Source organism: Ceratotherium simum, chromosome 29 (assembly GCF_057802395.1).
Source record: "Ceratotherium simum simum isolate JZ-2026a chromosome 29, ASM5780239v1, whole genome shotgun sequence".
NCBI classification, from domain to species: Eukaryota; Metazoa; Chordata; class Mammalia; order Perissodactyla; family Rhinocerotidae; genus Ceratotherium; species Ceratotherium simum.
This window is the reverse complement of record NC_141928.1, coordinates 8,500,880-8,521,077: the sequence shown is the minus strand read 5'-3', so window position 1 is coordinate 8,521,077 and position 20,198 is coordinate 8,500,880. Positions and strand designations below refer to the sequence as shown.

Sequence of the window (20,198 nt, the reverse complement as noted above, 5' to 3'; positions counted from 1 at the left end):
TGTGGAGCCACCTTGCCCTCTCTCCTCGGGCAGACGCACCTTCTGTGGTTTCCTTCATGGCCACGCACCTGCCCTTGGCTCTCCTGGAGGTGGGAAGTGTGGCTGACAGATGGGGCCTGTTTACATGTGGGCGACGGTGCATGTGTCTTGCAGCATGGATAAAAACGGCACGATGACCATTGACTGGAACGAGTGGAGAGACTATCACCTTCTGCATCCTGTGGAGAATATCCCCGAGATCATCCTGTACTGGAAGCATTCCACGGTGAGTCCCACACTCCCGGGGCCTGAAGGCAGTTTCACCCGGTCCGTTCACGGGTACCCTTTACCCAGCATCAGTCCCCATCCCGGGGTGGGGGTGGGGGTTCCCGGCGGGCCTCCTCTTCAACAGTGAGACTGTCCACTCCTCTGCCAACCCCACAGAGCCCTCCACATGCTCCCTGCATTTCCCACACGCCGGCCAACCTGAAGGGCCTGGCCATTCCCCAAACACAAGGTGGCCCTGCCGGAAATGATGCCCTCCTGTCCCCAGGTGCAGCCTGTTCCAGGTCCACCTCAAACACCCTCCTCCTGACCCTGCTTGTTCTCCCAAGGCCAGCGGGAGCCTTCGTCCTGGGAGCGGGGCAGCAGCCACTGTCTAGAGAGCAGATGGTGGAGCTGTTAGGATTCCCCCACCGCCCATTTTCTGGGTCGTTTCTCTTGGCACACATCCTGCTTTTTCACCCCTGTCAGAGCTGTCATTCAGAAATACAGAGCTGCGCCCTCACTGGTCGTGGCCACATTGGCCGCCGCCTACGAGCCCCCTTCATGTGGGGTGTGGCCCTCTCTGCTGGTCCTTGCTGAGTTCCCCCTTGGTTTGCAGTACTATCCACCCCAGACTTTCAGCTGAGGGAGGGAGGCCAGGGCTGTCCCCCTCATCTGTCTCCTGCAGTGCCCAGGCCAGGGCCTCACCCTCAGGGGACACCTGGTGTCTTTGCTGGGTGAAACTAAGTGGACCGCTTCAGGAGTAGGAGCAAGGTGACCCGTGGGTCTGGCCTGCAGCCCCGGGTCGGAGCAGAGCTAGCTCTGTCTGAGCAGTCAGGATGCTGCCCAGGAGAGAGGGTGTAGGCATCGCAATCTCTTGTATTTGCCGAGGCCTTGCACGATGTTCTGCCAGCCTGATCTGGTTACACATCAGATTTTAGAAGAATTTTTACCCCTGACTTGACCCTTTCAGTACAGCCAGCCTGGTGATCCTCAGCTGAGATGCCTCCGTAAGCTGTTGCAGGAGCTCCCTGGCAGTCACGGGAAGGGCTTCCTGGATGGTTTCTTCCGGCTGTGCTCTCCGATCCTGTATCTGGGCCTCGCCAAGGCCACCCACAGGATCAGAGCTTTGCCACCTTCACATAGGGAAGGGGAGGGGGCGCATCACTTCCCCACCCAGAGTCCTTGGCATTCTCCCGATCTGTGTGGTCCCCCGGGGTGTGGGCCGTTCTGGGTGGTGGAAGGCTGTGGCCCCGGCTGTCTGCCGGCAGCTTCACCATGTTGTCAGGGCCTGCTTGTTTTATCTCTGCTGATCTTCCTCACAGATCTTTGATGTGGGCGAGAATCTGACGGTCCCCGATGAGTTCACCGTGGAGGAGAGGCAGACGGGGATGTGGTGGAGACACCTCGTGGCCGGAGGCGGGGCAGGGGCTGTCTCCAGAACATGCACGGCCCCTCTGGACAGACTCAAGGTGCTCATGCAGGTAGGCAGGAAAATGGGCCCGGTGCCACCTGGTGTCCACCCTGGGGTTCCTTGGAGGGTTGCTTTCCCCTCCTTGTCTGGGGCTTGCTTTGGGCCCATACTTTCCTAGTCTAATAAATGAGACTGAAATTATTGCACAGATAAGGGTAACATTAGATCCAGGCCTAAGTGACCTTTTGCACACAGCTGATCTAATTTTATCCGAGGCCCTTACACCAAGGGTCACATTCCTGGGCCATAATGTGGACAGGTGAAGCCAGTGAGAAGTGGGGTGTGGCAGGAGCCTGTTCCCTTAGGAGCATCTTGTGTAGGGTGTCACACTGGGCAGTGTGAGCGGATCCTCATGGGGCCCCAGCACCATTACCTTGGCCAGGTGCCCGACTCCACATCTAGAGGACAGAGGTAAGCTAGACTGATGTCAGGGGCAGGGTTGTGAAATCAGCCTGCACGAGGACACACCACTGGACTTCAGTGTCGTCCGAACAGTGGCCAGTCACCCCCTTGTCCCCTTGCTTGTGTTCTGGCGTTTTTTGTGCCGGAGCCCTGCTCAGAAAGAAGTCATCCTTTCCCTTCCCCTTTACCCTCCTGGGCCTGCCTTGGTTTGAAGCTGTTGGTGGATAAGTGTGAGCCCCCTTCTTGTGCTGAAACAGGGGAGTGAGTGCTTCAGGGTGAAGAGCTCTCAGCATGGAATCTGACCCAGGTCCCTCCCTCACGGTCCTGTGACCTGGGGCAAGTCGCTTCACCCCCAGGACTTCATTCCTCTGAACCTAGGGGACTTGAACACATTGCCCCATCAGTTTGTTTTTCTTAACCCAATTCCCAGGAATGCTGTAGAGGTTAAAAGCAGTCTTTAGGTGAAATGACACACCTGGGATGTGATTCAAAGTATTCCAGCAGAGGTGGGGGCAGCACGGGGACTCATGGTTTGATGATTGTTGGAGCTGATTGTGCGTTCACGGAAGCTCATTTTATAATTCTCTGTACTTTTGTACCCGTTTGAAATTTTTCTGTAATAAAAAGCTCTTAATTTTTTATTTTAAAAAATAATTCTTGTGGAGGTGTTCAGCACGATATTGGCACACAGTAGGTGCACAGAGAAATCGAGTTGGACCTAGAGTAGCCATGTTTGAGTCTCAGGGCTGAGTTGAGTTCTCTCTGACCCTTGTCCTTCCCTCCTCAGGTCCATGCCTCCCGCAGCAACAACATGTGCATCGTGGGTGGGTTCACCCAGATGATTCGAGAGGGAGGGGCCAAATCCCTCTGGCGGGGCAACGGCATCAACGTCCTCAAAATTGCCCCCGAGTCGGCCATCAAATTCATGGCCTATGAGCAGGTGAGGACCCGGCTCCCCAGGGAGAGTCGCCAATTGGCAGCTGCTAACTGAGCTCCCCCTGGAAAGAGGTCCCTGCCCTGCTGATGCCCCGGAACCTGGAGCCAGTCATTGTACCCAAGGGAGAGCAGGGCGAGGCGGGAGGTGGGAGGCCTGGGTCAGACTCCAGCTCCACTGCTGGTTCCACTGTGGGCTGGTTCTTTCCATTTTTGGGCAGCGTCAGATGTGCCAGGACCACCAGGTCTCGGCTCACCCTGATTGGCTCCATGAGGGTGGGGGGCAGGAGCGGGCACACTGGTTTCCGGGGTCTATCAGTTCGTTTGCTCTCTGTTCTAGATCAAACGTCTTATTGGGAGTGACCAGGAGACTCTGAGGATTCACGAGAGGCTTGTGGCAGGGTCCCTGGCGGGGGCCATCGCCCAAAGCAGCATCTACCCAATGGAGGTGAGGGCCACGTTGGTCCTGGGGCGGGCAGTGCGCACACGTGTGAGGGTGGGGGGTGGGCTGTGCTCATGCTTCCCTCGTTCCTGTTGGGTTCTGCAGGTTCTGAAGACTCGGATGGCCCTACGCAAGACAGGCCAGTACTCGGGCATGCTGGACTGTGCCAGGAAGATCCTAGCCAGAGAGGGGGTGGCCGCCTTCTACAAAGGCTATGTTCCCAACATGCTGGGCATCATCCCCTACGCCGGCATAGACCTGGCCGTCTACGAGGTGAGGTCTTAGGGGGCTCAGGCCCCTTGAACAGCAAGAGAGGTTCAGAGAAAACCCCTGCTGGCCACGCCCGTGCATGTCGTCTCCCTGCCTGACAGACCATTGGGCATGATTGGGACAAGGAACATACCAAAGTGTCTCCTTCCAGGCTCATCTGTTTATTGCGAGGATCTCCTGTCACACTGCCTGCCCCTGGCAGCCCACAGGTTCTGCACCCCCAGGGGCTCGGCAGGCAGATCACTGGAGTCCAGTGCCATGGGGGATCCCTTAGCCCCCAGCAGACTGGAGACTGCAGAAGTCAGGCTCTTTGTTGGGAGAAGGGGGTGCCACCCCTGCCTCATCCTGTCCTATCCAGGAATCCCCGTTGACAGCAGAAAGAAAGGGCAGGCAGGCCACGAGCTCAGCAAGCCCCAGGTCAGCCGAGGCCCAGCGAGTCAGGTTACAGTGGCCTTGCGGATCCCATGTGATGATGAGGAAAGGCCTCCTGTGTGGATCCGATAACTGCCCCCCCCAGCCCCCCAGTCTCTCACTGCCTCACAAGCTCTTCCTGGGGCTCACAGGCCCTTTGGCTCATCCCAACCCCCCTTTCCCGTTCCAGACGCTGAAGAATGCCTGGCTGCAGCGCTATGCAGTGAACAGCGCGGACCCCGGTGTGTTTGTGCTCCTGGCCTGTGGCACCATGTCCAGCACCTGTGGCCAGCTGGCCAGCTACCCACTGGCCCTGGTCAGGACCCGGATGCAGGCCCAAGGTAAGGCTGGTCCCAGGCCAGTTCCCAGGGCCCCGTCTCCCCGGGTGGGTTGGGAATGAAGGAGGAGCTGGGGAAAGGCCTCTGATGGGCGGCCTTTCTCCCTGCAGCCTCCGTTGAGGGCGCTCCAGAGGTGACCATGAGCAGCCTCTTCAAACAGATCCTGCGGACTGAGGGGGCCTTTGGTCTGTACCGGGGGCTGGCCCCCAACTTCATGAAGGTGATCCCAGCCGTGAGCATCAGCTATGTGGTATACGAGAACCTGAAGATCACGCTGGGCGTGCAGTCGCGGTGACGGGGGCGAGGGCAGCCCCGCCCACGGACTTGCTGATCCTGGGCCTGCGGCCCCGGGATGTGTAGCCATCTCATTCTGTGAATGTGTCAACACTACGCTGACTGAAGCCAAGCTGTGAAACCCTGGATGCGGCTGCAAGGGAGGGGGAAGAGCTGGCAGGCCTGCCGGGTTTGTCCTGCTGACCCTGGTGTTCGTCCCAGGGAAGACCCATGGCTATTCCTCCAGGTCCGGGGGTCAGCAGGACACAGGCTGTCGTGCATGGGGACAGGACGTTTCCTGCAGTGCCTGCCGAATAGCAGGGCTCAGATGCCGGCTTAGTTCTTCCATCCCCTCTCAAAGCCAGGCCACCGGCCGCAGGCCTTGCCCCTTGGCCTGCTGGGGGTCTTCCCCAGGCCCTCTTTGCTTCCATCCTCGCTGCTGTTTTAACATGGTAGGAGGGGGGCTCCCAGCCCACTCCCACGCCCCTCCTCACTCCTCTCCCCTCTGTCCGTGGGGACAGGTCGTTCCACCCGACTTTACCAGCCCGACTTCCTGACCTACAGCGTTGCTGCTGGCTATGTGGTGCAGGGAGGAGGGAGGAGTCTGGCTTTTGTGCTCATCCTGGTCTGAGCCCACTGTTGGCTTCTGAGCTCACCAACAGAGGGGCCCTGGATGTGCGTGTGCATGCAGAGGGGCAAGGCCAGCCCCGCCCTTGGCTGCCTGGCGTCCTGGCGCATGGCTTCCCGGAAGGCGGGTGCTGGGTCCTGGGGCCCAGAGGGCCTGTGCTCCCTGCTGCTGGGAGCCTCGTGGTGCTCTGAGCTGGCCCCGGACTCTGTCAGGACTGGCACCAGCTCAGAACCAACTCCCTGCACCCCTCGGGCATGAGGGCAGTAGGGCATCGTGTTGTAGCGGGAGGGCAGTTCCTGCCCCTGTCTGCGAGCCCTGGTGAGGGAAGGAAAAGGTGTTAAAGGCCTTAATTATGTATTTTTGGGAAAAGGGTTTTGTTCAGAAAGACAAGCTGGGCACATGTGCAAGTTCTCTGCTTCCAGAGAGAAGACAAAGGAGTAGGCGGCTTGGCTGACCGACCGCATTCAAGTCTGTTTCTGACGCCCCTGGGGTTGTGTCCGATCCCGATGGGGTAGAGTGGGACCAGCCTCACATTCCACTGGTGCCGCGTATCACAGTGCTTGGAGCTTATTTATTTTGTATTTATTTGAACAGAGTTATGTCCTAACTATTTTTATAGATTTGTTTAATTAATAGCCTGTCATTTTCAAGTTCATTTTTTATTCATATTTATGTTCGTGGTTGACCGTACCTTCTCAGCACCGCGGTGTGGGGTGGGGAGAGGAAGGAGGCGCCGTGGGAGGGACCCTCTCACCACTGCCCACACCGACGTCACGTCTGTCCAAAGAAATTCCCCTTGGAACTGGCGACAGAGAAGAAGGGCAAGAAAGGGGCCCTGATCCTGGAGAGAGAGATGTCCTTTGGCAGGTCGGGGCAGGGCTGGCACCCCTGAAGCCTGAGGATCTGATGGGGGCGAGGAGAGGGGGAGAAACCTCCATTCCATTGAAAATGGAAATCCAAATCCTTTCTTGGACTGGAGGATTTCTTTATTTTACCCTTTTTGAATGACTAGGCAGTGAGGGGCCTATCACTGTGAGTTTGGGGTGGGGGCCTAGAGGAGAGGGCGGCCAGCCCCCCGCCCGCCCCTATGAAGTGGGCTCCGCCCCGTCGCAGGCCCCCGCTGCCCCTGCTCAATCATGCTGGTCACCTCGAAGCCCCACAGCTGCACTTCATTCTGCCAGAAGGGCTGATGAGGACAAGTGAAATAGGACGCAAAGATCAATGCAAACGTTACTGTTATATAGAAATAGAGTTATAACTGGAATTTGTGAAAAAGCAAATTACAAAAGAATTGGAAGTTGTCGTAAAAAACAGCCTTCTAATAAAGTTGTTTCAAAGCTGATGACAGAGCCATCACTTTTCTGACCTGGGCTGGGGTGGCATGGGGGCGTTTCATGTTAGAAAGTGAATCCAGTTTTCTGGTTAGAGAAGATGAGAAACCTACCTCTTCTCGGAGCGGCTGCCCCGTGGGCTTCCAGGGGGTACTCCCTCTTTAGAATGGATGTTGGTTGGATTTGGGGTGCTCTGACCAGGTCACCAGGGCCCTCTGAGTTGCTGAGCCTGGTGGTCCTGCCTCAGCCCTCATCCAGTCCAGCCCATCGTGGGCAGAGCTGGTCACTGCCTCCTGCCTGAAGCACCACCCTCCCGTGGCCTCCAGACACCCCTGTACTTCTCTCCACCTCACTGGCTGCTCCTGCCAGCCTCAGGTTTGTTCCTGCCCATCTTTCTGACGTGGAGATGTTGGGGGCCCCTCCTGACATTCCTTATGTGCTTTCTGCCTGTCTCCCCAGGAAAGTGTGAGGCCTCTGGGGACAGGGAAGGTGTTTGAAGTTGTTATGTCCAGAGCCTAAGACAGTGCCTGGTGCACAAAGTGCTCGATATAATGTTCGTTAGATAACTGTCCACACTTCAGTCCCCTGATGGCCCTGGCGCCACAGGTCCGGGCTGGCAGGCAATAGTATGAAGCAACTGGGGAGCCCTCTGCGGCTCTGCCATTCAGAGGCTGTACAGAGGCACGGAAGAGTGCCATGTGTGACACTGGCATATACCACTTGTACTGGGTTAACTAGTGTCCCCCCAAATTCGTGTCCACCCAGAACTTTAGAATGTCACCTGATTTGGAAATACAGTTTTTGCGGATGTAATCCAGTTAAGATGTCACACTGGATTAGGGTAGGCCCTAAGTCCAATGATGGGTGTGCTTATAGAAGAGGGAAATTTGGACACAGGGAGAATGCCATGTGACCACAGACGCAAAGGCTGGAGTGAGGCAGCTGCGAGTCAAGGACCACAGGCGGCCACCTGAAGCTAGGAGAGAGGCACAGAACAGTTTCTCCCTCATACCCTCCAGATTTCAGACTTCCTGGATTTCAGACTTGCAGCCTCCTGAACTGCTAGAGAATCAATTTCTGCTGCTTTAGGACATCCCACTTTGTGGTGACAGCAGCCCCAGGAAGCTAATATGCCACTCGCCTCAGTTGTTCATTACCGGGGTGACGGGCATAGACCCAACCATTGGGTCCTGGCAAATTGGCCCCCCCATCCCTAACCTGCCATCCCACCTTGTCCAGGCTTCCCCTTGGGGTGGTGGCCTGCGGACCCTTCCAGGTCCTCAGTTCCATCCGGCGGGAGAGGGGCTTCTCCAGCATGAAAGTTGACGGGGGCAGGTGCTCTGAGCAGGGTGGAGCGCGGAGCCTCACCTTACTACGCTTGTCTCCTTTGTTCCTTCACCCCTCCTTCTGGTCTTTGCTCACGTATCACCTTCACACGAGACCTTCTCTGACCACCCCATTAAAATGGCAGCCCGCTCTCCCCACCCAACCTAGCTGATTCCCCATCCCGTTTTTTGTCCCTAGTATTGTCGCCATCCACTATACTGCTTGCTGTCAGTCCTGGTTAACCGTCTATTTCCTCCCATGTGATTGTCAACTCCGGGAGGTTAGGGGGTACTTGGCTTTCTTCACTGCTGTTCCCAGTAAGTGCACGGCACCCACCAGGTGCCTAATGAATTGTTACTAGTTGCTTGAAACCCATCCACATCTTCCACGGTGTGGTTGGTGGAATTATGCCCTCTCAAAGATCGCCAGAACCTGTGAATTAGGTTACAGGGTAAAGGGGAATTAAGATTGCAGATGGAATTAAGGTTGCTAATCAGCTGACCTTAAAATAGGGAGGTCGTCCTGGATTATCCAGGTGAGCCCAGTGTAACCACAGATCCTTCAATGTGAGAGAGGGAGGCAGGCAGAGAGCCAGGGAGATGGCACGAGAAGTACTCAGCCCAGGTTGCTGGCTTTGAAGATGGAGGACAGGGCCACAAGCCAAGGAATGCGGGCGGCCTCCAGGAGCTGGAAAAGGCAAGGAACAGATTGTCCCCAGAGCCTCCCGAAGGACACCTTGATTTTCACCCCATAAACCGCGTTTCAGACTTCTGACCTCCAGACTGGCCTGGGAGGGCTGTTGGAAAGTTGAAACAGACAGGAAATGGTCCTTAATAAACAGCATTATCTCCCAGCTCCCCTCCCCTAACCAGGATTCCAAACATGCAGAGTAATTTCCCCCTGAAATGCTTCTCATTCCGGCCTCCCGGGCGAGGAGGTCATGTGGGCCTGGGATCGCTGGCATCTGAGACGAAATCTGAAGCCAACCCCTGGGGGCTGGGGAGCCACCAGTGCTGTGGGATCTGGCCAGGTCTCTGCGCCTCTTTCCTGAAGCTAGACCCTTTCGTCTCTTAATGCTGAGAGCGCCATTTATGGAGCGCCAGCTGTATACACATGACCTCACTTAGCCCTCAGCGGGTCTGTGAGGTGCTGCTGCCCCATGACCCCCTTTTACTGATGAGAAAACAAAGGCTCTGGGAGGGGAAGGGACTTGCCCAGGACCTCACCGTGCATAAGTGACAGGGCCTCGAATGTAGGCCAACAGCCCCCTGCAGTGCTGCAAGCACAGGGGTGAAGATAGGGCAGGCTCCACTGGAGGCCCAGCGGACGGGGAGCCCCTGCCCACGCCAGGCCCAGCAGGCTGGAACCAGGCCACGGTCCACCCATGGGGACCTTCATCAAGGGGCAGGCACTCCTCGCCTCACCTCAGGCGGGTGGCACCTGGTCCCTGGCTGCTCTCCAGGAGGTCACAGAGAACCTGGGGGACGTGGGGCAGGCCTGTGATTGACAGCTTCCTGCGGTGTGATCCTGGGCAAATCTCGTGCTTCTCTGAGCCACAGTTTCCTCACGAGCAGGAAGAGCACTATGCCTTCCTTAGAGCTCAGAGGGGAAGGACTCGCTGGGTCCTACAAAGGGTCAATGTCGAGCTGAGATTCATCCAGCTTTGCTGCCCCTGAAGCCATGTGCTCAACTGCCCACCTGGCCACCCCCGGTCCTGATCTCACTGGTCTGAGCGGGTTGGAATGCAGGGGAAGGGTGAGAGGAGGAGTGGACGAGGTGTGGGCCCCACTGCCCAGGGATGGACCTTGGTCCTTGCCCTCCAGGGCCGACGACGAGGGAGCTGGAGCAGACCAGCGAGGCCCGGTCATGGCGGCTGGAGAGGGTGGTCAGGGCTGGCTGGGAAGGGCCAGCAGGCGGGGAGTGAGCCAGCAGGGCAGAGGGGAACCAAGAATGAGGAGACTGACCAGAGAGGGCCAGAGGCATGCCCTAGGCCCCCAGGCGGCCCAACAAGCCTGCTCTGGGCTTCCCGTAACACAGGCCGCTGGAGAGTGGCCACAAAGAGGTGATCTCCTCTGGCCACTTGCTATCACCCATCAGCACAGCCCCTGAGGCCCAGGGGGAAGCACTATCTCCCCGGGGCAGTTATGGAGGCTGATGAGAAAGGGAGCTGGCTCCACCCACTCCCATCAGGGTGGGGCGCCCCTGGCTGCACCAACCCCCACCCCCTCATTTTACCAAGGAGGAAACTGACAGACGGGCCAGGGACTGGCCCAACATCACTGGACTCCTTGGAGCCGTTTCTCTCCCCTGACTGCACTGGCTTATACCATTTGTACTAGTGTCCTATGGCTGCTGCCACAAACTGCCACCAACGTGGTGTCTTAAAACAACACAGATTTATTCTCTCACAGTTCTAGAGGCCAGAAGTCCAAAATCAATTTCACTGGGCTGAAATCAATGTGTCCACAGGGCTGGTTCCTTCCGGAGCCCCGAGGAGAATCTGTTTCCTTGGCTTCTTGAGCCTGTCCGTCCACGTTCCTTGGTTTGAGACCTCTTCCTCGCATTCCTCCAGCCTCGTGCTTATGTAGTCACATCTTTTCTTTAGTCAAATCTCCCTCTACCTCCCTCTTATAAGGACACTAGTGATTAATTACATTTAGGGCCCACCCAGATGATCCAGGAAAATCTCTCCATCTCAAAAGCATTAATTTAATCACATCTACAAATTCCCTTTACCAGTCAGCTAACATTCACAGGTTCCAAGGATTAGGACCTGGATATATTTAGGGGCCATTATTCAGCATGCCACACCTTCCCCCACTACAAGCCCTGTTCCCTATTACACACTTTTGCCCATCAAAACCCTTCCCATCCAACCGGATAAAAAATTAGGGAACAGTCTTCCGTGGACCACGGCATACTGTGGAATACTACACAGTCATTAGCAACGGGGAGGGAGAACAGTTACTGATCTGGAATACGTTCACCATAGAGGAGCTACTGTGTGATCTGAATTTTTATTTAAAGAAAAGAAAAACATATCTAGAGAGAGAGGAGCAATATGACACTGTGATCAAGATCACAGACTGTGGGGCCGGCCCCGTGGCGTAGCGGTTAAGTGCGCGCACTCCACTGCCGGCAGCCAGGGTACGGATCCCGGGCGCGCACCGACGCACTGCTTGTCAGGCCATGCTGTGGCGGCGTCCCATATAAAGTAGAAGAAGATGGGCATGGATGTTAGCTCAGGGCCAGTCTTCTTCAGCAAAAAGAGGAGGATTGGCATGGATGTTAGCTCAGGGCTGATCTTCCTCACACACACACAAAAAATTAAAATAAATAAAATAAAGATCACAGACTGTGGAGTCCTCAGGAGATCTGGGTTCAAATCCTGCCTCTGCCACTTACTAGCTGTGTGACACAAGGGAGTTCACTTAACTTTCCTGATGCCTGTTTCTTTGTCTGTAAAATGAGAATATTTGTACCCACCTCATAGGGATATGGTAAGGATTAAATAAGGTAATATATGTAAAGAGCTTGAAACAGTGCTTGCCATGAAATAGGCCCTTTTTAACTGTTAGATATGTATATTTATTATACAAAAATATAAATTTTATATATATACACTATATGTAGGCTACATAAAAATAAACTAGAAGGCTGTACTCCAAAAAACTGTCACGTGGTTACACCTCTGGTTGGTGGGACTGTGAATAACTGGTATCATCTTTTTGCTTACCTGCAAGTTCTATTTATGCACAATAAACATTAATTATTTCCATAATCAAAGTGAAATTTTAAAATTTAACACTTTGACAACAGAAAAAAGCAAACCATAATCCCTGAAGCCCTAGCTGTGGCCGCCCCCCCTCCCAGAGGACCCCCCTGCCTCGCAGGGAGGAAGGATCTGGAGTTCTCATGACTCGCTTCCCTTCTTACTTCCTGGCACTCTTGACCGTGAGCTCTGGAAGCCCGGCTGGGAACAGAGGGAGTGTGTTCGGAGAACAGACAGCAGGCCCCCACCGGCTGCATGTAACGCCCTTCACATGTCAACTCAGCACATCGACTCTGTGCAACCTTCTCATTCTTTTTTTTTTTTTTAAGATTTTATTTATTTATTTTTCCCCCAAAGCCCCAGTACATAGTTGTCTGTCATAGCTGCACATCCTTCTAGTTGCTGTATGTGGGATGCGGCCTCAGCATGGCTGGAGGAGTGGTGCCTCGGTGCGCACCCGGGATCCGAACCCAGGCCGCCGGCAGCAGAGAGCACGCACTTAACCGCTAAGCCACGGGGCCGGCCCAACCTTCTCATTCTTGACGGCACCAACCCCATGGAGGGTAACTGACCCCCAAGGGTTTGCCCAAGGTCACCGCAGGCAGTGGCGGGGTTCCCACCTCAGGCCCTCTGCCACCATCAAAGCCACAGGGGGCATGCTGTGACCTGAGCATGACCAAGATGGGGCAGGGGTTCCTGGCTTGGGGCCCTTTCCCCTGAGAGGCGTGGCTTTTCCTACCTGCCCATCTTCAGACCCTTATGTGAATCCATTTTACAGATGGGCAAAGAGATCTTAGATAACGAAGACTGCCCAGAGAAGATGCAATCCCAGAACTGGCCACAAGGTGGCAGCACCAGGCCTTGTTTGGCCTTGTCACGAGCTTCCCGCACCAGCTCCTACAGGGCCTCGCATCCTCTACCGCCCTCTGGTGGTTATGGGAACACACGCCCAGGGCCCAGCCACCAACATTTGGGAAAACTGAGGCAGGGTTGTCATCTCTTGGCTGGGGATACTCAGTGAAAGAAGCAGGGATCAGTCAGTGCCCCATGGTAGCCTTGGGTTCACTGGCCATTCTCCAGTCCCAGTCCCAGGGAACCGGTCTAGCTAGCACAGTCCTTGGACTTTTCATCAAGGTGACCATTCAGCAGAGGAGCTCGAGGATGGTGCAGGTGGGCTCCTCTCTGCCTGTAGCAGCCCCAGGGAAAAAACCCTAGTCAGAAGTCAGGCCCCCTGGGCCGGCCCAGTGGCTTGGTGGTTAAGTGCGTGCGCACCGATGCTGGTGGCCCAGGTTCGGATCCCGGGCGCGCACCGAGGCACCACTTCTCTGTCCATCCTAAGGCCGAGTCCCACATACAGCAACTAGAAGGATATGCAGCTATGACATACAACTATCTACTGGGGCTTTGGGAGGAAAAAATAAATAAATAAAATCTTTAAAAAAAAAAAAAGAAGTCAGGCCCCTTTCCCCTGCATGGCTCAGCCACCAACCATATCCTCCTCTGCAAAATGTGGAGACAGAAGAAAACATCTCTGAGTCTGTGAAAACAGGGAGAGGGGAGATGGCTGATAGCTGGGGGCCTGGCCTGAACCCGGGGCCTCCTTAGTGGGACTGGGCCTCAAGGGGAAGCCAAGGCTGGGAGACAGACTCTCTGGGCTGAGCAGGAGCAGAGAGGGCAGGGAGCACAGAGTGGGTTGTGGGTGGTGAGACTCTCCCCCGGACCCGATGTCATGGACAGAAGGTGGACACCTTGTCCCAAGCCGGGCACATCAGATGCTCCCTTTGGGGAATTTGGGACTGAGACAGAGAGGCGAGTCAGCCTCCTTGTGCAGCTGGAAAGGTACCAAGTGACCCGGGCAGGTGGCAGGAAGACTGTGAAGGAAAGGAAATTGGGGTGCAGGCAGGGATGTGGGGAAGGCCCTTCCTCAGCACCCCATGGCGCTTCCGGCCTAGTTCCTGACCTGAAGGGGACTCTGGGGTCCACAGGCCACCCCAGGCCCCTGGAGCAAAGGCCCCTCGGGACTTATGACCTGACCAATGAAGCGAGAACAGCATTCTGGACACAGCGGTGGCTCTGGGGACCCTGACACCTGTGGGCCCCCCCAAGGCAGCCTCCACAGCTCCTCATACTGGACTGGCATGGCCTCAGGCCTCGGCTTCTCTCCTTCCTCCCACAGCCCCACACACTCAACACCCACAGGCGGACAGGAAGGGGGAGCCCCCTGGTGCCCCACAGCACAGGCCTGGCCAATGGGTGTGGTGCATCCATGCAGTGGGGCACTCTGCAGCCGTGAAGAACGAGCCAGCGTGACATGCCGACAAGGACAGATGTCCACAAGGGCCCAGGGGCTAGAGCTGGGCTCACTGGCCACCTCAGCAGGTCACTGTGCCCCTCAGCTGCTGAACCGGGGGAACGGGGACCCCCGACCCGGGCTGCTCTGCTCAGAAGGGGGCTCCACCCACAGTCCCCCCGTGCTCCCAGGGCCGGCTTCTCCCTATAGACCCCCATCCCCACGTCCACCCCCTGTGAAGTCCCAGGCCTGAGAGTGAAGCCCGGGGCTGGCCACCTGCTGCCAGGGGGGCCCTGGAAGGCACTGTGCTCTCTGAACCCGGGTCTCCTGTCTGTAGAGTGGGGCTGGAACAACTCCGGCCCCTGCTGAGCCGGCATCTTGCTACGCACTTGACCTCCGTCTTGTCATCGAACTCTCACAACTTCCCCTCGAGGTGGGGGCTATTGTTATGACCATTTGACAGATGAGGAAATGAAGGCACAGAGAGGGGTGTCACCACCCAGACCCACACCCTGGGCCGTCTTCGAGCCTCTCCACTGTGCATCCCATGTTGGGGTCCCAGGGATGACGTGACACAAGCCTGCGAAGCCTGTCACTCCAGTCCTGACATTTAGTAAACAGAGGACAAAATGTAGTTACCCCAGGGCTGGCCGTGGCCTCATCCTGAAGCCTTGCCTGACCGGCACCCCGCACTGCAGCAGGCCACAGACCCCCATTACAGCGCCCCCCAAGGGGAGCCACAAACCCTCTTTATTGCGAACATGACACAGCCCCAGGGCCACCGGTGAAGAGCAGGAACCAGGGGGAGCCAGGAATGAGCCCTCCCTAAACTGGACTGTCCCTGTTTCCCTTGTCCAGGGTGGGAGCCTGACCCAATTCCACCCAGGGTATAGACAAGGCGGCCACTGAGAGCCCTGGAGAACTGCTGAAGAGCAGGGAGGCCCAGGGCAGGGGGTAGTGTGTGTGACCCCTTTGTGCCCTCAGAGGGGCTGTGAACGGAAATCCTGGGCTTTGTCCCCCAACGTCCCAGGGCCCCAGCAGGCGTCCAGTGTCAGAAGGGAGAGGGCTGGGGGGGTGAGGGTGGGCAAGAGGCAGAAGGATCCTGTGCCCACTGCACAGGATTGCCAGGTGCTGGTCCAGCGGCCCTGGTCCCAGGCAGCCTGCGTCTTCCGCTGCCTCCCCATCCTCCCCGCCCTGGGACGCTCCGTTCACCGCGGGGCCTCAGCGATGGCCTTCTCCACCCGCAGGTACCAGGGCTGGATGCGGGTGTGACGCATGAGGTCGTCGAAGGCCTCCAGGCCCTCCATCACACGCAGCACGCCGTACACTGCCTGGGGGTGGAAACAGCACTGTCACCACGGCCTGGCCCAGAGCAGGCGTCTAGACATGCCCCATCCTCTGCCAGCTGTGTGTCCTGGGGCCGTCTCCTCCCTCTCTGAGAGCTCCGTGACCCAACGAAGGGCCAGATTTGCACACAGGGCTTTGAATGAAGTGGGTGGGATGACTGCAGGTCTCACCTTCCAGCACCCACACCTCCTTTCTAGGCAATAACCCACCAGGCGTTTCCTCTGGGAAAATGCCTTCCCCATGCTCAGGTCCTGAGATCTGGGGAGAAGGGACCCCACCAGCCAGCTCCAAGACCCAGACCTGGCAATCAACAAATTCCATCCCCGCTGTAGGACTGCTTCAAGGATTGGCACTGAAGCCAGGCCAATGAGACACTGTCCCAAGACTTCTGCTGGATGGAAGGCTGGAGCAGTGACCCAGGCCTGCCTCAGGCTAAAGCCAACTCCAAGGAGATGCTCATGGAGAGTCTGAGCCCTGGTAACACCACTCAGGCCCTGGATCCAGCTGGGCCTGAAGCCAAGCCCTCCCCTGAACTCGTCAGTTATGTGAACCAAAACAGTTCCTTGTAGTTGGTTTTCCTTAAGATGGGGCCAGGTGCCTCCGAGGGGTGGGAGAGCTGGGAGATGTAGGTATTGCCTACAACTGGGCATTCCTGCCTAGGCCCCGCTGACCCCAAGGGCAGGCCCCTCAGTCTGTACACACACCCCCACTACCACACTCACCAGATCAGCCAGGTTCGGCTTCTGGCCCCCCATGAAGGGCCGGTCTTTGCCCACAGCTGCCACCCACTTGTTGGCGGCCTCATAGAGGTCCTCACGCACATCGTCCTGGAGGTGGTGCCTGGGCGGGAACGGGGGAAGTCCATCAGGGGAACTCTGTCCCCGGGGTCCGGGGGGCGAAGCGGGAAGGTCTGGGGGCCAGGGCTGCTCTCGGGGTGGGGGTGGGGGGACACTGTACCTGCAGAGCCCTCAGTTCCCATCCGCCCCAGATGGGGAGGGCATGGACCAGGGAGGATGAGAGAGAGAAACAGAGGAAGGCACAGGCAGGGACCAGCTCTGGACGCCAAGGCCAGCCCTGCTTCCCGGGGGTGGGGAAGGTGATCAGGAGTTCTGGGTTCAAGTCCCGACTTGGCTAATGCCAGGGAGTTGGGGACAGCAGCCCCCCAGGCGCCTGCACACACACACACGTGAACACAGACATGCACACATACACACACGTGTGCCATCACCTCCTCTTGAGCCGCTTGCTGATGACGTACATGGCAGCTGCGCCCATGTACTTGGCCAGGGCGCCCTCCACGACCCCGAACTTGCCCTCCCTGACGATGTAGTCGAAGGAGGCCAGCGCCTCGGCGGGTGTGCGGTACACGTTGGGGGAGATCAGGTGCACCAGCCAGTCATCCGCCCACTGCCGCCACTTCATCTCCTCCCTGCGGGCCGGGGGGGACAGAGCGCTGGCCGGTGGGCTTCCTGAGCCGGGGCCTGGGAGGTGCTGGAGCAGACGCACTGTCTAGACCGCCCAGCGTATGGACGGGGGCCGAGGCCCCAGCAGCAGGTCCATACAGAGACTCAGCCCCGACGCTCATGGTCGCCCACACTGCTCCCTTTCACACCTTCCTGCTCAGCCTGGTCCCCCCTGGAAGACCCCGCCCTCGCCACGGCCCGGAGCCAGCCCCAGCCCCACTCACGTCCTCGCCTCCTTCCCTCCATACATCCGCTGCGCCTCCTTCTCATCCAGCATGAGCCAGTACTTGTTGCAGAACTCAGTCACCTCCTTGCCCTGGTCATTCATGGCCTTCATGGGCGGATAGTAGGTGATGATGTCTTCCAGGGACTGCCTTTGGGAGACAGCCAGAGTCTCATCCAACTCCTTCCTCCTCCGGGATACTGAGCCCTCATCTCCTTAGGGGGAGTGACTAACCCAGCCTGTCCCAGCCCCAGGTGGAGCCAGGACGGGTCCACAAAAGCTTTCCATCCTCTTGCGCGTGACACAGCAGGTCCTGCAGCAAGAGGGATTTGGGGCAGACACCAGGAGCACTTCCCTGACAAAGGGAGATGTGTGGAGAAGAGACGGGGGAGGCTCAGAGTAGCACGCCCACGGCCCATTCTGGAAATCTAAGCAGCAGCCCCATCCTGCTCTCATGGAGGAACTCAGGGGAGGCCCCCCTGGAGACAGGAGAAGGGATGAATGCAATGCCCGCCTGGGCCTCCGGGGGTGCTCTTACCCTGACACCAGGTGGGTCTTGAGGGCACTAATGATGACCGAGGAGTCATTCAGTTGTTGCTGGAGAAGAGTTGGTTTAGGTCAGGGGAGCTGCCTAGCCACCGGCAGGTCACTGGGGGCTCGAAACAACACCGACCCCAGGCACCCGTGAACACTGGGCAGGTGGACCATCGCTGGGGGCTCACCCCTAAAACTGATGCCCTCCTCCTAAGACCCAGTCCCTGCCCTCAGGACGGCCCATCACAAGGGAGACCCGAGTGTGGCTAACGGGGAGGAGGGTGTGGGGAGGACCCAGAGGCTGGGCCCTGGCCCACTCACCCGCTGGGCCTCCCGAGCACTGAGGGGCAGGATGGACTTCAGAAGCTACATAATAGGTGCCAAGCACTGTGCCAGGCATTTCATATCTGTTGTCCCTACAACCAGGAGAGTATAGTCCTCGATTAATGAAGAAGGAAGCCCAGAGAGGCTAAGTGACTGGCCCCAAGTCACACAGCCAGTGAGTGGCAGAGCCACACCTCGAACCCAGATCACCCAGATTTCAGAGCCCACCTTGTTAGGCTCTGTGGTGCTCTGCCTCCCTAAACCCGACTGGGGTTTGGTGTTGGTGGAGAAGAAGGGAGCCTACATTTATTGAGCATCTATTGTAATCCAGCTACTTTGCCCTCAGAATCCTCAGCTGAGGCCCAGGGAGCCCAAGTTCCTTCCAGGGCTGTAGAGCAGGGCCCCCTCTGGAGGATTCCGAGACAACCCAGGACAGGGCTCCCGGAGCTCACCAAGTTGTCTCCCTCCTGTGCCAGCAGGATGGGCACCTTCCTGTAGGAGGAGAACTTGATCTCGGCCTTGCGCACGGGGTTCACCTCCACCACCTGGTAGGGCAGGGCATGGAAGTCGAGGAAGGCGCGGACCTTGCTGCAGAAGGGACACGTTTTGTACTGGTACAGGGTCAGCTGCAAGCGGCCGGACAGGGAGAGCTGGGTGGTGAGCAGAGAGGGGGGGCTTCTGAGGCCTGGTGCCCAGGCCTGCTTCCAGACCCAGGCCCCGCCCCCAAGCCAACAGATTTCCCAGGGCGGTTTCCTAGGATGACCCTGAGAACATTGGGAGGAATGGGGGGTTGGTGGCAGGGAGAAAGGGAGACGCAGGGAGGTGGGGAGCAGGCTCGTGCAGTGGACAGACAGCCCAGGCTCAAGCACCCATCCAGCTACGGGGAATCTTCCAGTCTCTGGCCGACACTGGACAGACACTTCTCCTCTCCCTCCTGTCCCAAGGGAACACCAGACACCAACAGGTGTGCTCCCCCAGACGCAGAATTATTTCAACTGGGAGTGCCCATCCCCACTCCCTCAACCCCAGGGAGCTCTCGGTGAGGCGGCAGAGCCCAGTGTCAGCCAGAGTGGGGTCTACCTCAAATCTCCAGGAGGGAGGGCTGTAACCAGGCCAGGGCCCTGGACCCCGCACATTCAGCAGGAAAGCCCCAGGTGAGCCTGCAGTGTACCCGCGTTGGAAAGCCACAGCTCAGTCCACCTCCCTCCATGTTCAGACGGGAAACAGGCTGGCCCAAGGGGTGGGTAGGGAGATACAGAGAACACCACTCCCCTTCCACCCACCCCTATACCTCCTGCATCAGGAGAGGGACCGCTGTGGGTGGGTGGTGGGGTGGGGTGGGAGCAGAGAAAGGCTGTGTTGCGGCTGTGTGTAAAGCATCTCAAGGGCAGCTGGGCCACCATCGGCTGAGGGACACCTCCCTGTTCCTCCCTGTCTGGCGCCTGGAGTCTAAGAGTCATCGGTTCCATAAAGATACTAATAACAATACTAATAAATAAATACACAATCTTAGGATTTGGGGACAGTGGCAGGGGGACGACAAAATGTTTGGAAAGCGATTAAACTGTGAAAGAGGCTTTCTTTCCCTTTTCTACCATCACCAAATCTTTCCGTTAAAACACGTTAGAAAAACGACTTTAAGGCAAAGACAACAATTCGAGTTAGCAAGCATCAGCAGAGCCCCCATTTCACAGATGAGGACGCCGAGGGCTCGGAGGCTTAAAACCGAGTTACTCGCCCAAGGTCACAAGCGGACGGAGGAAGCGATTCCTGTCCCCGCCGGTTCCCAGAAGTCCCGAAGTGCAGCACTGACACCAAGGCCCCTACCCGCGGCTCGGCCCGGCCCGGGCTTACCTGCACGGCCGAGAGTTCGGCGCGGAGGTCCTGGGCGCGCAGGTGCCACCGCGCCGTGTGGTACAGCCCCAGGGCGCCCCCCAGGGCCAGCGCCGCCGCCCCCAGAAGCCGCGGGCTCCCCTTGCGGGCGGTGGCGGCGGGGCCCGGGCCTCCCGCCGCCCCAGCGAAGCTGGCCTGGCCCTGCACAAGAAGTCCGGGCGGGGGGCGACGGCCCAGCCCCCAGGCCAGAGCGCGCCCGCCGGGCCACAGCGCCCGCGCAGCCAGGGCCATGTTTTCTCACCGGCGCCGCGGGCGGGCGCGCGAAACCAAGACGGTCCGGG

At 57.8% G+C, this 20,198-nt stretch overlaps 2 protein-coding genes across 9 annotated transcripts in view; one reads left to right on the top strand and one right to left on the bottom strand.

Moving 5' to 3' along the window:
• The window catches only part of SLC25A25 (solute carrier family 25 member 25), a 35,319-nt gene extending 28,563 nt beyond the window's left edge, over nucleotides 1-6,756 (top strand). For all 7 annotated transcript variants that reach the window (XM_087419014.1, XM_004423502.3, XM_087419016.1 and 4 more), the window contains 7 exons: nucleotides 154-265; nucleotides 1,569-1,727; nucleotides 2,907-3,059; nucleotides 3,393-3,500; nucleotides 3,600-3,767; nucleotides 4,366-4,516; nucleotides 4,624-6,756. In XM_087419014.1, coding sequence (XP_087275140.1) covers nucleotides 154-265; nucleotides 1,569-1,727; nucleotides 2,907-3,059; nucleotides 3,393-3,500; nucleotides 3,600-3,767; nucleotides 4,366-4,516; nucleotides 4,624-4,808 — 1,036 coding nt within the window. In that variant the 3' untranslated portion in view covers nucleotides 4,809-6,756. The remainder of the gene's footprint in view (nucleotides 1-153; nucleotides 266-1,568; nucleotides 1,728-2,906; nucleotides 3,060-3,392; nucleotides 3,501-3,599; nucleotides 3,768-4,365; nucleotides 4,517-4,623) is intronic.
• An 8,092-nt stretch (nucleotides 6,757-14,848) lies between these two features.
• On the bottom strand, nucleotides 14,849-20,171 carry PTGES2 (prostaglandin E synthase 2). 2 transcript variants are annotated; one of them, XM_004423506.3, is made up of 7 exons: nucleotides 19,879-20,171; nucleotides 18,477-18,674; nucleotides 17,705-17,763; nucleotides 17,168-17,317; nucleotides 16,709-16,909; nucleotides 16,203-16,320; nucleotides 14,849-15,464 (listed from the first exon to the last, which is right to left on the bottom strand). In XM_004423506.3, exons 1-7 carry the CDS (start codon nucleotides 20,146-20,148, stop codon nucleotides 15,342-15,344), a joined length of 1,119 nt encoding a protein of 372 aa, XP_004423563.1. In that variant the 5' UTR covers nucleotides 20,149-20,171; the 3' UTR covers nucleotides 14,849-15,341. The 2 variants fall into 2 exon arrangements, with proteins under 2 accessions (XP_004423563.1, XP_087275144.1); XM_087419018.1 differs by having other exon boundaries at nucleotides 16,739-16,909; nucleotides 19,879-20,163.
• Nucleotides 20,172-20,198: the final 27 nt, after the last annotated feature.

Coding starts and splice junctions, on each gene's coding strand:
- PTGES2 (XM_004423506.3), bottom strand. CDS start 20,148: ATGGCCCTGGCTGCGCGGGCGCTGTGGCCCGGCGGGCGCGCTCTGGCC. Junction 17,764..18,476: donor CACAGGAGGGAGACAACTTG/GTGAGCTCCGGG, acceptor ACTCTTCTCCAG/CAACAACTGAATGACTCCTC. Junction 17,318..17,704: donor AAGACCCACCTGGTGTCAGG/GTAAGAGCACCC, acceptor TGTCTCCCAAAG/GCAGTCCCTGGAAGACATCA.